The sequence below is a fragment of the Rhododendron vialii genome, chromosome 5a (genome assembly GCF_030253575.1).
Source record: "Rhododendron vialii isolate Sample 1 chromosome 5a, ASM3025357v1".
Classification (NCBI taxonomy): domain Eukaryota; kingdom Viridiplantae; phylum Streptophyta; class Magnoliopsida; order Ericales; family Ericaceae; genus Rhododendron; species Rhododendron vialii.
Window position 1 is genome coordinate 1,360,006 of NC_080561.1, and position 14,004 is coordinate 1,374,009.

At 39.1% G+C, this 14,004-nt stretch overlaps 1 protein-coding gene and 1 long non-coding RNA gene across 2 annotated transcripts; one reads left to right on the top strand and one right to left on the bottom strand.

Moving 5' to 3' along the window:
• Positions 1-410: 410 nt before the first annotated feature.
• LOC131325371 (myosin-17-like) lies at positions 411-13,782 on the bottom strand. The gene is made up of 39 exons (XM_058357595.1): positions 13,533-13,782; positions 12,696-12,824; positions 12,333-12,476; positions 12,087-12,232; positions 11,854-12,010; positions 11,659-11,717; positions 11,329-11,488; positions 11,110-11,259; positions 10,901-11,037; positions 10,658-10,804; positions 10,418-10,519; positions 10,283-10,340; positions 10,082-10,183; positions 9,882-9,919; positions 9,642-9,768; positions 9,385-9,555; positions 8,703-8,834; positions 8,448-8,557; positions 8,188-8,248; positions 7,702-7,879; positions 6,645-6,850; positions 6,440-6,559; positions 6,229-6,327; positions 5,916-6,137; positions 5,314-5,453; positions 4,503-4,620; positions 4,376-4,426; positions 4,190-4,270; positions 3,876-4,046; positions 3,532-3,687; positions 3,236-3,442; positions 2,191-2,328; positions 2,030-2,100; positions 1,846-1,945; positions 1,715-1,771; positions 1,564-1,620; positions 1,338-1,418; positions 1,127-1,209; positions 411-1,019 (listed from the first exon to the last, which is right to left on the bottom strand). The coding sequence occupies exons 1-39, from the start codon at positions 13,533-13,535 to the stop codon at positions 896-898; spliced, it is 4,593 nt and encodes a 1,530-aa protein (XP_058213578.1). The 5' UTR covers positions 13,536-13,782; the 3' UTR covers positions 411-895.
• On the top strand, positions 4,627-6,764 carry LOC131325373 (uncharacterized). The gene is made up of 2 exons (XR_009199673.1): positions 4,627-4,877; positions 5,032-6,764. It is a non-coding gene; the product is annotated as an uncharacterized LOC131325373 (long non-coding RNA).
• Positions 13,783-14,004: the final 222 nt, after the last annotated feature.

Sequence of the window (14,004 nt, forward strand, 5' to 3'; positions counted from 1 at the left end):
TAAATATGAGTAAATTTGGGCTAATTATAAATAGGTGAATTTAGGTGAAACCACATTACTGAACCCAAATTGCCACCTCTAAGATTACCCATTTTCCTTTTCCAATTCTTTTTTTTTTTTTTTTGAATAATTTGCTAAATTTTTTGAATTAATTCCTGTGCTGAACCGGACGGTACTTTCCAGAATAGAGTTAATCTGGATTGAAATCCATCATTGACAAGAAAGGAGAAACATGAATTCATCTCCAGGAATTCAGACCAACAAAGAGAGAAGGAGCTCAAATCCTCTATACCCATTTTCGCTATTAGAGATGTTCTGATGCATTTCTTGCGTGATCCAATGAGCGAAAAAGCACCGAAAACTAAATCAAAGAAACCCAATAAAAGGGAAAAACTTTAAACCAAAGAAACTGATTTACAATGCTGCGATAACAATTAGAGAATAGCTGGGTGCATCGTATTGGAAATATTACATCAATGGATAACTTTTGCTTACACATTACGACAAATACTGACCTAAAATTTGCAGGTGCTGCCATTAATAAGACCAACTAAAGCTCTAATGAGATGAAAACCCGACTACGCAATGTAAAAGAAGCTCCTTAATGAAGAGACAAGTTACGAGAAACCAACTGCATGTTCCTATGTTCCTGTACCTGCATATGGTCATGCTAATGAAAAACACAGCTTCCTAAAGAATTTATCCCAAGTGGAAAAGCGAGGAGGATAAACGGCAAAAAAAAAAAAAAAAATTGAAAAAAAATGGGCATGGACTAAAAAATATAGGTCCCTTGCCCGGGCAAAAGGAAAACATATGGTACAGAAGGTTCCGGTGAAAGAATGTGCCAAAGTGTTTAAGGGTGATGGGGATTCAAGTGTCAGACACCATGTTTTCTTCAATCTGGGCGTTGATGCAAAAATGCAAACCCTGAGTTGTCACGAATCAATGGCGGAGGATCGATTTCCACCATCTCTACTTGTTGTGTTGAATTGGAGATGTCGTCAACAGAGAAAGGAATGCTGCATAGTTATTTAATTGAAAGATGAATGGGAAAGTTAATCACTGAATCTTATAATAAGCTAGTAAGCATCACAAAACAGGGTGTCTCAGTGACTAATATTGTTACCTCGAATCATCGTCCAACAAAAACGAACTGCTTACAGCATTGTTCGAGTCCTCTGTCATCATTACTCTCATACTTGCAATAACCTGTGCCCAATGGAGAAGATATCCAAAATGAATTTGGTATAAATACTAACTCCAAAAAATGAATTCTTCTTAACCAGAGTTAACAAGATTTGTTGTCAAAAACAAACCAAGGGTAGAACATAACTTACCTCTGAAGACACGCTGTGTGTGCCATACTTGTCATCCCAGTACATCGTACTTACACGGTATAATTGTTGTATGCTGAGGACCTGAAGAAGCATCATACAATTGCTATAGAATGGAAGCTAACCCAATAAATACAAAAGAAGGAAACTAAGAGATGACAAAAGATAACCAACCAAATTTTTTTTTTTGGAAAACGAAAGATCAGTTAAAAGGATAGGTTTCACTCACGGGGCAAAGTTCATTGGTTATTTCCTTCAAGGTCTTTTTGGGCTTTTGATGTATAACCTGAGTCGCAAGGAAAAGAAATAGAAGTGCTTGAGCAATATGTGTAATCGTAACAGCAATCAAATTAGCTACAAGGCACAAAACCATGTCATACCAGGAACCCTACTGCCTGTCTAATATGCTTCAGTTCGTCCCAAGCTGAGCCTGAATACTGATCACCAAGGGACGTGTGATAAGTAAACAATTAATCAGATAATAAAGGTAACACTGTTGCATACTGCTTACCTCTTCTGTTGAATCCTGACACCACTGCTCCAATTCAGCTAATCCCGCTTTTACAAACTCCCCATTACTGAATGAGCAACATTCGCGACGCAAAAGAAGACTGCGAAGATAAATAGAAAAAAATTACAAATTAATAAGAAAGTCAATAATTAATCGGACCATATATGGTATGGAAATCATTTACCTGTTAAACAACTGAACATTGATAAACGTGAATATCTGAGTACACACTTTGCGTACTAAAAAGGGGGGAACCTGTGGAGCAACAGAAAGCATAAGAAACTGATGCTATTCCTCAAAAAGTAATCTCTGTGCTTGCCATACTGCGTAAACTGAATAACTTACGTAGTTTGCTTTCATCATATTCAAGTAGTTGTTTAGGGTTTTGACAATGCTTTGCCAATGAGCAATCAGAGCTTGTTGAGCGACAGCATGAGCTTGAGCACGTCCCTTCACTAAACTCGCTCGAGATGTTCTAGGTGCCTGCATGGATCCAATACAATCACTTTGGATGTAGAGCAAGAGTTTGAAATGTATCCTACTTGGTTTCTAGCCCTCGGACGAGTTGCGCTGCATCATATGGCTTAGCCAACTTATTTGAGGGGTTTTCTAAAATTACATCTTATCCACAGAAACTAAGCAAAGTTGCGGACACTTATGAGTGCTAAAAGAACATTTGTTTAAGGTCCTCAAGAACAGGAATAATGTACTTTTAATACCTTTTAAAATTAAGTCTTAGCTGATAGTCAGGAGTCTACTCCGTGTATATTTCCTTGTTTTACTATCTCAGCTGAGAGTTCAGACTTTTCAACTACGTTAAGCTACATCTGTCTGTACCAAAATATGAGTTCCGAGCAATGGGCAATAATGCATGGAGCATATGAGGCAAACCTCGGAGAGACAGGGTTACGTGTTAGGAATAAACGGATTGTGAGATGGTAGAGGTGGCACCTAATGAAGACGCATGAGTAAAAAATTGGTTAAGAATCTTAAGATGGTCCGATCATGAACAAGAGCTAGCACTTAATGAAGATAAATGAGTGAAAATTTTTAAATTGGTTACAACGGTTTAGTCAAGTCAAGTACTGTGAAGACTAATAAAGTGCCCCAAGTAGGGTGCAGGGCACGGTTCGCATTGAGTATAATCCCAATGGGCAAGGGCAGAGCAAACTAATTGAGATGGGTTGAGTTGGATTGGGCAATAAGAAAAGGAGGATTGGTTCTACTCCTGAGTTGAAAGATATAACAAGCAAACTTTCGTGTTTCCAGTTATTTGATTATGAGAACCACCTTCAAAACCAGCATGTATGGCTTGGACTTTGGGCAAATGAAACCAAACATATCATGTAGGTATTTACCAAAAAAAACATATCATGTAGGCTTGAGATACCTGGATACAAAAACCAAGTAACGGGGAAATCTCTTTCTTTAGATTGTCTCTTATCATTCCATATATTTTCTCTAAGAAGGCAGTAAGCTGCTGTTTAAACAGCAAAGCTGGATACTTGGCCTCAACTTGCCGCAAGTCGTCCAGTTTACCAAGCATTCGACCATTAAGAAATGAGAGCCCAGCACTTTGTGGAGATGCTCTTAATCCCTGGAATAAACAGTTTACACAATATAAGAAAGAGAAGACAATTATGACTAGCTGCAAGAAGACTGTAACAAGGTAGGTTTTGTTCATACTTGAGACATCCTCCCAAAAAGAGAAGCTGAAGTTGTTCTTCGCCGCTGGGGAGTCAAGCTAGCTGCTCCACTTGCTTTGAGCGTGTGTTGGAGCAGCAATAACAAAGTGGATGTATTAGACAACCAGTAGGCTAGTACATCGTTACTATCTTGCACCTTCAATAAATTACAAATTCTTAATGTTAGCAACAGGTGGTGATCTAGCTCACATCTTAGGAGAAAGAATACTATCAAAGCCAACTTCATATTCATTACAACATACTCGGAAAGAGATGGGCACAGGACGATGCAAATAAAAACGATGTTTGCACTTTGAAATAGATCAAATATATCAAGATACCTACCTCTATCGCTGAAGCTATTGTTTGAATTATACGGTCGAATACAGTAGTTCTTTCAACTTCAAATGACCTCCACTGAAGGAGGCATTTGTAAATGAGACAAGCCGCAACAGGCTTGCCCCGAGAAAATCCCAAGTCTTGGGTAACACACTTGATTAGCAGGTCCTGGTTCTCCTGTACCAGTACAGCAGTTTGCAAAAAGCAAAATAGAAAATAAACATGAACCTTGTCAAACCAAGATCAAAGTGGTAAACCAAGTAGACTTTAGTCATGCATCATGGGTCCAAATTGCTCTATGTACGCAAATGGCTGCTTACTTGCTGCTTCTCATTAAGAAACTTCTGCGGCGTTTCCTCAAATACAGGCTCCCGAGGATTTGATACTGCAAGCGTCATGTCCTGAGATGAATAGCATCTTGTAAGCATCACAAATTTCTTGATATGGTCCACCTCACCAAATTTTGCTCAATTCTGAATATGGTGAAAGTAATGATATCTGGTTACCGATAAAATCTTTGTCTCTCCATTGGGAACATTGCCATTCTGGGGAGTTCTCTGGAAGTAAGTAAAGGAACACTCAGAACGGATCTACATGCACAAATACCATAAAAATACAGTACTCCGTCACTACCTGAATAATTGTTGTCCTTGGCCGTGCAGATAAACTATTCCCATTGGGTGAGATGGTCAATGCTTGCTGACGAAGTACTTGATTCTCTGATTCCATGTTGGTAAGTTTCTCCTCAAGCCTGATTCAGAAAAAGTAGAGAAGCTTCACACATAATTCAGAACTGAAAAGTCAAAACAATAAGTGAAGTATAAAGCGTGTGTGTTTCTGAATGCATAACAAAACATGGTAACGACAAACTAAAGATGCAGTAACAGGCTGAACTTAAGGTAAAGAATCTTCACATTCATGGGAAACAAGGTTAATGCAATCACCTTCAAGAAGCCACTAGAACGGTAGAACTTCTATTGCTAGTTCATACATTAATGCCTTTATGCTGTGTTTGGTTTGGGTTTTGAAAAGTTTTTTGAAAAATAGTAGGGGTAATAAGTGGAGAGAGATAGAGAGAGAAATGTTGGAAGTAGGGGGAATCTAGAGAGAATCTAGGGGGTATTTTTTGAAAAATTCTTTTTGAAAACTGAAAAGAACTCAGTTGGTGATTTGAAAATTTTTGGGTTTGGTTTTTGGGGTAATGAGTGGAGAGAGAAACTAGGGTAATAATTAGAGATAGGGGTAATGAGGGGGGAGAGAAAAATGAGAGTAATAATCTGAGATGGAGTAATGAGTGGAGAGAGAAATGATTGGAAGTAGGGATAATGAGTGTTTTTGGAGTTTGAATTTTTTTTTTTCAAATTAGGAACCGAACAAAGCATAAGTTTCCTCAGATAAGATACTAGCTTCCAAAAGTTTCTTATTTTGTATTGAATTTGCGGACCTCTGTGCAGAATTTTGAAGCTGGTCCACTTTTCGCTCCGCATCTTCAAGTTTATTAACCAGCTCTGTGTTTCTGACCTCAGCATATGTACAAGCCTTCCTAGCTTCTTCAGCAGCCTGTCCCCCCGACAACAGCAAAGCCTGTAAAGCATTCCTCCAAGTCAGTGAACTCCACAACTTTCGTGTAGCTTGAGAATCAATGTAACTAATAAGGCTTTTGTTCGGATGAAACTGATCTGATATGGCTAATATGGGTGACATGAATTGCTTAAATGGTGATTGGAATGTTGCATCGGTTCTGTTCATTATTATTTTATTTCAATTCCATGGAGGCGAAAAATGAGATGATAAGTAATTTAGCAAAACAAACCTAACAAATATAAAACCATAGCTAAACAAAAAGATCCACCATTCTTTAGCTGTCTAACCAGATTGAAGTGGTAGTAATAGTCTACTTTGAGGCAACATAACCCGAGAAATAGCAACATAAAGATCCACCATTCGTTAGCTGCCTAATGACTCTAATCTACAGATAGCATCGTTTCACATTGTGTATATTTTGTTGCCGTAAATATTGGTAAGAGTTCAAGTCAGAGAGTGTACCTTCAAACTCTCTACTTCAGCTGTTAAAGAATCAATCTTTGCTGTGTCTTGAACTATGATTGGGGTCTCCTTAACTACAGGAGGTGCTTCTTTAATAGCTTTGCGTGCCGCCTCTTGTTCCTTGATAACTCTGGCATTTGCCTCTTCTACTTGTATTTGCATTGCATGCAAAGCAACCTGTAACTTGGCAATTTCTTGGGCCTTTGCCTCTTCCAGATCAGTCTGTTTTTTGAGGAAACAACAATATGGTGCAAATCAGGTTTGGTCACTACCATATCATCCAGAGACAAGTCGTAACTAAATAAAAAAATACCCTTAATCGCTTCTCGAGCTGCAACCGCCACGTAAGTTCCTCCACACGCTTTTCTAGCTTGTCTTTTGCTTCTTTGAGGGCCCCTGTTTCTCTTGCAGCCTGGAAGAATTTGCATGAACAGTTAGAACTAGAAAGTTATTCACCATCGACACCGCATTAAGCATTAAACTTTCAACAAGAGAGGAAAAAACACTAAGCAATGAGAGCAAACCATTTTGAGCATCCTGAGCTCTTTCCGAGCAACTCTTCGCCTCCAACCACATTGAGAAACAATTACAGCCTTTTGAATGCTTCTATAATAAGAGTATGCTCTGTGACGACGCAAATGAGCCTGCAAGCCAAAATCATTTGCTTAATATTCAGTCACTTGGAAACCAAATGAAGCGGGATTGATAGATACTATATGGCGATAGGACCTGGATAGTGATTGCAGCCTTAGTTTGCTTTCTGAATCTGAATTCAGTGGAAGCACTCATTGCCCTTAAGCCTGTCTGCAATGTGATTGCAGAGGATCGCACTGTTATGTAGGATTTCCGGGCAACATAACGTCGGAAATGCTTCTGGATCTTCAGAGCTGCTGCTTCCTGTCGCAATTGCTCATAGAGCTTGCACGCCAGCATACCTGATTAAATAAACACACAAAGGGCAGGAAAAAAGGAAATGGAAAATGTTAACATATGCATCAGAATATCAAGCAAGATGAAGCAGGCAATGGAACAGCACAAGTCTACATTTAAGTGCTTGCTTCTGTGAAAATTAAATTGCCGATTAAGACTTCAATTTCAGCAGTACTACCAGAACCATGCATGAGCCAACTGCACAAACTTGAACCAGATAGTTCCAGTGAGCTTAGTTGCTGAAATTTATTTGTACAAGAGACCTAGGATAAAATCTCGCCTTCATCCGGGTTGAGAGGTTTCTATGCCAAGGCAAAGGGTTAATCCTCTGGTGTTACTCATTGCCATTGGTCAACCAATCGTCCACCTTCTCCCCCGACATTACGGACCATTACCAACATATATACGGCGGACGTTATTAGATTATATATCTTACTTGTCAACCCCTAGACAGTAGACACCAAGACACCACAAGTATATGCACCCATGGAGACCACTGGTTATGTTATTCAAAACTTGACCCAATAACTTTGAGGATATGGAATCCAACCTGAGCGCATGTAATGCCAAAGTTTAGGTTTGTGCCCAACCAACCCTCCCAGAACCCCGTGTACGGAGACTAAACTGGGCATAGTTCTGAAGCACACTCACCGCTTCCAATTTCCAATATTACAAGACTCCACCAGTCCTATGGTCATCTTCCAAGCAGGAGTTCCCAATTAGTCAGTCCCACGCCTACAGAAATGTCTGAGCACTTCTACAGAAACTTAAAAAGTCTACATTCTTCCAGGCTAACATCCATGCAATACCTATAGCAAACTCAAAAAGGCATGATGTAAAAGTGGCAAAGCGGTACCTCTCCAACATGATTGCAGCTGGATAGCAGCTTTGCGTAACAAAATGAACTCCTTGTGAGCAATGTATGTACGAATTTGCCTTTGGATCTTTTTAGCAGCATTTCCCAGAACCTCTGCTCTTTTCGCATCCAGCTCAGCCATCTGCCCGGCTCGCAGGAAGACCTTTGTCTTGCCTATCTGCCAAACCAACCTCATTGAATAACATATGGAAATATGAGTTCTCAGACCCACGGGAAAATTCCCATGGGTAAATTGTATCAGATGAAAGTGGTTGTACAGAGACAGTTAGCAGCAAAACTCAAGAACAAAAAAACTAAAAAATATTACAGCCCTCAAAAATGCAAGACGGAAATAGAAACATATTAGGCACGATTCAAAACATTTGGCAACTACCCTGGAGGTAGCAGAATTTGGAAGCCACTGTGGGCATCAAGTCTACAAGTAGCATGATCAGGAAAATAAGTTGGAGGAAATATCACGATTACCTCATATCCTTTCAACCCCATCTTATCCAGAATCATCACACATGCGACTTTGTCATCATAGCTGCACAGAAAGTAATTGCTGTTGAAGAAAAACAACAAAACAAAGGACAGGAGACAAAATAGGAAGAAGACATCCAACAAATGGCATTCTGCATTTAGTTGAGTTATACAATACATAACCGAACAACTTTGAAATGTGTAACAATCCTGATCGTTCAATTAAAAACTAGAAATAAGAAAAGGAGTGCGAGTAAACCTACTTTCCATCCAAAACTTCTGGAGCAAGAACACCAAAACGGACAAGAAATTCATAGAAGGATCGTCTAGTGGGGTATCCTGCACAGCTAATCCTGATTGCCTCAAGAACACCCTGCAGCACAACAGAATGACCAACCATTCAACATTTAGTTAATGGGCAAACTATGAAATCCGAAATTAGATAAGCAGGCTAGAAGATATGAACTAAGAATGCAAGGAACAATTGAGGTATTGGGAATTGGCTTCGATATACTTACACCACAACGTAACTGCTGGATTATGTTGAGGTTCTCTAAAATAGCAGGCTTGAGTACATTGTTTGGCTTCACACATCTGATATAGTGAGGTTCCGTTGAACTTAAGATCTCCATTAATGAATGGAGTTGTAGCTGCAATGTCAAAATGTACCTTATCCATTAGCATATACCCTGCATCCACACTTATGACTACATATAGTTGTATTTTGACAATTCAATTAGTAGCACGTGCACTAGATAGAGCCCATCAAGTAAAGAAAAATACAGTTATGCCTGATCAGAAATTGCCGAAGGAATGAGAGAGACAGAATTCTGGCAACTCGGGATCAGCAAGAGAGCAACCAATTTAACACACTTCACCAAAACTTTAGAGAAGCCATGACACTGTTTTTAGTCATTGCAAGTAATTGTATTATAGATGCTGAGTTGCATTTTGCAATTACAACTCCAGACATTCCAAATAAATGACAACCCGTCTTCTGGATGAAATACTATTTCAATGGAGTTGTAACAAAAAAAAAAGGCCGGTCATAACAAATCCAACCATTGCTAGACATTATTTATCTTGTTGCAGTATTCCTGTAGAGCGTTCTAAAATTCAGCAAAGACGTTAGTTTTCCAAAGTCAGAAGCGGTGCATGTCTTCCATACAAGGGAAGCTGAAGAACCCAAGTTTATAATACCTTAAAGCCTGAGCCGATGGAGGAAAATTTGGAAGACTTTGATGATTCCTCTGGAAGTCGAGGGAACAATCCAGCCACAAAGGGGCACTTGGATGCAGTTAACAGATCCTGATGTTCTGCCACCACATAATCTTTGTTTTTTTCCAGAAACAGATCAGCCTGATAAGTAACCTGAAAAACATGGGGAATACTGAATCAAAATAAAGGCAAAGTGAGATAAAAATAGTAACCTAAATAGATGTACACCAATAGCTTACCTCTCCTGCATAATGCGATATGGCAAAACTAGTTCGAGAAAGCTTAGGTTTAGTGAAACGCTTGTTTTTTGCAAATATTTGGTACATCTTCTGAGCAAATGTTTCATGAGTAGACTTAGGAAACATGCTGCATCCAGAAATTAGACAAGTATCGGTGTAAGCAATAAATCCTTAGTAATCATCAAGAATTCAAGAACTAGGATAACTGGTATGTCAAGCAAGAATGGAAAACATGCTAACCAGGCTTCATCGAGAAGTGCTATGATTCCTCCAGGTTTCTGCAAAAGCTTAAATTTGTCAGCTTTCACTATCGAAAATGACGCATCACACAAGTTAATGTTGTGTTAAACTGAACATTGGCCACAGCATTTAATTACAATTTGTATGACCATACAAATTTTTGGTTACACAAACACTTTGGGTAAAGAACAGTTAAACACCTTCTCAATAAGATCCAGGACATCTTGGTTATCAACAAACTCTATGTAGCTCCAGTTTATTTCTTCTTTTGTATACTCTTCCTGTTCCATCTTGAAAACATGCTGCAACCATACAATGACATCATCTTAATTAAGAAAGGCCAGGCACAGTAGACAGAACAGCGAACAAGAACTTGTGCAAACTGCAAACAAATACCTAACCTGGTTGAAATGTTGTTGCAGCTTCTCATTTGTAAAATTGATACAGAACTGCTCAAAGCTACATTGTATGATTTTGTCAGTATACCACCAAGAAGGTTATATTATGAGATATGTTTGAATTGTGAACCGTGTTACCTATTGTGCTTGAAACTTTCAAACCCGTATATGTCAAGAACCCCAATTATTGATTTTGAGTTTGGATCCTGCCCAATTGAAATGTTTATTTTCTCCACAATCCTATGAACAGTAAAGAATAAAGTGTAAGGAATAGCATACAGACGTTCTAAAGATCTGTTTGCATCTTTCCACAAAAATTTTACACCACAGGCATAGCATAATTTTACAGGACAGGCGCAGCAAAAAAAAATTCCTCACCAGTCAAATAAGCGAGAATATGTGGTTTTAGCTAAAGCATCCCTGCTACCAAGAGCAGAGTCGGGATCAAGAGTTCTTGTAATAACTTCCTCAGGGGTGACCATAACACGCTGGATCAGTGCATCCTCCAAGCTCTTGGCATCACACCTATATAACATCACATTGGCAAATACACATTCAAGGTCCCAAACCTGGATATTAGACATTAAATGCCTGTATAATTCACAAGAGGAATAGACTTACATAAGGAGTTCAGCTGTCATACTAAGATGAAACCTAGACTTTTCATCCTTGATGACAGAAGAGTCTATCTCCTTTCCCTTTGCAAATGCGATATTACCAAGATGAAGGATTGCAGCCACAACTCTAAATATTGCCTCCTAAAAAGATTTATTTTGGCGTTATTCATCTTAGGCCAAGTATATCTCATGGGAACTTATGAGAAGACTAACCTGCTCTTCCTCACTTATTCCAACTATATCCATAGCTCTTCTGGTTGCAAGATATTCATGGGAATCATCTACCCCATCAAGTTCATAGCAGTTGGACTGGTTTAAGTAATGAAACGATTTAGGATCTCCCAACTTATACTTCTCTCGTACCTGAAATTAGTAGGTAAATGTCAACTTGTGTCTTCTTGTCTACGTGCATCTTCAGTAATAAATTGTTACCTCAGGTGGTGCTGAACAAAGAAGATAAAAGCAGTGATAGTTCCTTTCAGGATCTGAAATCTGGCAAACACGAGACCTCTCGAGCAGGTAAGTTCGTATAGCTGCCCCAGAAATCCTCCGACTTTTGTCAAATTGTATCTCAACGAATTTACCAAAACGACTAGAATGTGGTACCGTGATCAAAGATAAATAAGTATGGTCAGCTCTATGCAGAATATCTACAAATCCAACAACATTCACAGGAAAAAACAAAAGAAAGCAGGACAAATATGGTAGAACTGATCCACATATAGCGGTTCAAATTAGAATAGTTCCATGACAATTACTGACCTTGAGTTGTTGTTCCTAACTGTTTTGGCATTGCCAAATGCTTCCAGAACTGGATTGGACTGTAAATTATATCACCAACAACACCAATTCAGGCAGCAATCCCACTCATTTTGCTCTTGCAAGAATATAACAAGTATCGACAAAAAAGTTCAATAGCCAGGTAATCAAGTCACTTAAATGAAGCTTCAATCTTACTTCCAAAACTTGTTGTTCTACCGTCCTCCCTTCAACTCCAGACCGACCGCCCAGATATGCAAGATATCTCATAAGCATCTTTGTTGTCTCTGTCTTACCCGCACCACTTTCTCCGCTAACTAAAATAGAGTTGCTCTTTCCCTCATTAATCATTGCCCTATGAATCAAATATGAACATATACATGACAATACCACACGCAAAATTAATATCTGATAGAGAAGATTAAACTTACCTGTATGCAACATCTGCAACTGCAAAAACATGAGGACTGAGCTCCCCCAACGCTGCTCCTCTATATTGTTCCATCATGTGAGTATCATATAGATGAGGTAATCTTTGGAACGGGTTTATTGCAATCAAGATATTTCCAGTATATGTCTGTTAAAAACATACAAATTAAAATGGATATCAGATTATCCAGTTTTATCATGCAATATCTACTTGCACAACATTATTGCGGAGAGAGTTAAAATCTCACATAAATTTCATTGAGCTCGTATCTTGTAGCCAAATTTTGCAGAACCCCGGGTTCGTGCAAATATGAAAGCTTTGTCATGTCATCCACACCGCCCGGAGGAGCTTCTGTGTCTTTTGGAAACACCTTTGCAATTTCTTTAACAACCTGCAATCAGGTTTATATTTGGTGTAATTCCTGAATTCACTACATGAGAGGGATTCTAAGAGAGTGAGGGACCTAGATTTAAAGCACATGTAAAAAAAATCCACAGTTCTCTATAAAACTTTGTGAACTTCAGTAATAATGTATCTGAGATAAAGGCATGTTGAGTTGAGTTGTATGTACTGCTGACTAAATTAATATTTATAGGCTAGTAGGGCTCACCATTTTACCAGTTGCTGTCCGAACATGGACCTCTTGACCATTGATCCTAATAACCTTACCATCAATCCATGCTAATACTGGATCCTCCACCCATACGTGTGATCCTACAATTATGTTGACGGATGCCTCCTGCAAACAAATAAAGGCATTGGACACGTAAGGAACAGAAATAAGTGAAGCTTCCAAAATTCAAAACAATGCCATAAACCCAAGTACTTGAATAGTTTCTTATTTTTGGGTAATGCAGGGTGTCACAAGCCAGCTTGTGCGCATAACTAATCCCTCCAGCCCATCCCACACAATTACACATGGGGGGAGGTGGTCCCAAGAGTTGCTAGCAAGGAGAATTAAACACCTTAGAAATGGAGCAAACATCTCAGGCCAAGACCGGGGTTGGGGTTTGAATAGTTAATGTTATACAATATAGTATTGCACATAACTTTCATAGTTGAGACTTTGCTTCACACTTGAATACTTAAATGTACGTACATAAGTATATTTCCCCAATAACTACCATCATGGATCAAGTTGCCTGCAAAATTAATCCATTTTCTGTAAAATGAACTTCACACCTACGGACCTACCATAATAGACTGATTTCACACCTAAAATTCCTGCCATTTTCCGTTTTAAATAGCACGTAGCGACAAAAAATCACCAAATTAAAATTCAAAACAAAATTCTTCCACCTGTACTTGGCAAAATATCACAAAAAGTTTCAATTTTTCTAAGGACAAAAAACAATTAGACGTGGACTCTGAGTTGAACAGATTTGACCAGAGCAAATCAATCAGCCGATGAAATAACTAACAGAAAAAAAAAAAAACTTCAGCTTACCATTGACGAATTTTGAATTTCGAATCTCCTCCACCTCAACTCATCAAGAACCGCGAAAGAGACGACGGGGAGCGAGACTCAGCGAGTCAGATCGGAGCGAGTACGGGCTCACACCCTCGGAAATTCAGACAGGACGACGATGACGAGAAGCAGAGGAAGGGTGAGGGGTGTGCTGAGACGTTTCTCTCTCTAGAATTGAGGTGTCGGGTTTTGTATTCAAAAAGCTAGATTTGCGTCAGTTTTCTCTCTCTATATTTGCGTACGGGTTTCTCTCTAGGACTCTCTCTGTCCGGTCAGCCGGGCAGTTGGACAATTCGTTGGGCCCCACGCACGCCACGTTGGAAAAACGGGACATTTATAGGTTAGGATGTTGGATAAATCACAAAATTGTTCCTCCATCTATCATCTCGTTATCAGTAAACTCCCTCCATATACTAACCGAAGCAATATTCACCGCGGATCTATTTGTAGG

Excerpts from the sequence above, each read along its gene's own strand:
- LOC131325371 (XM_058357595.1), bottom strand. Across the intron at positions 6,560-6,644 it reads AGGCTGCAATCACTATCCAG|GCTCATTTGCGTCGTCACAG; the intron begins GTCCTATCGCCA and ends TTTGGCTTGCAG. Across the intron at positions 1,946-2,029 it reads AATGTTCAGTTGTTTAACAG|TCTTCTTTTGCGTCGCGAAT; the intron begins GTAAATGATTTC and ends TTATCTTCGCAG.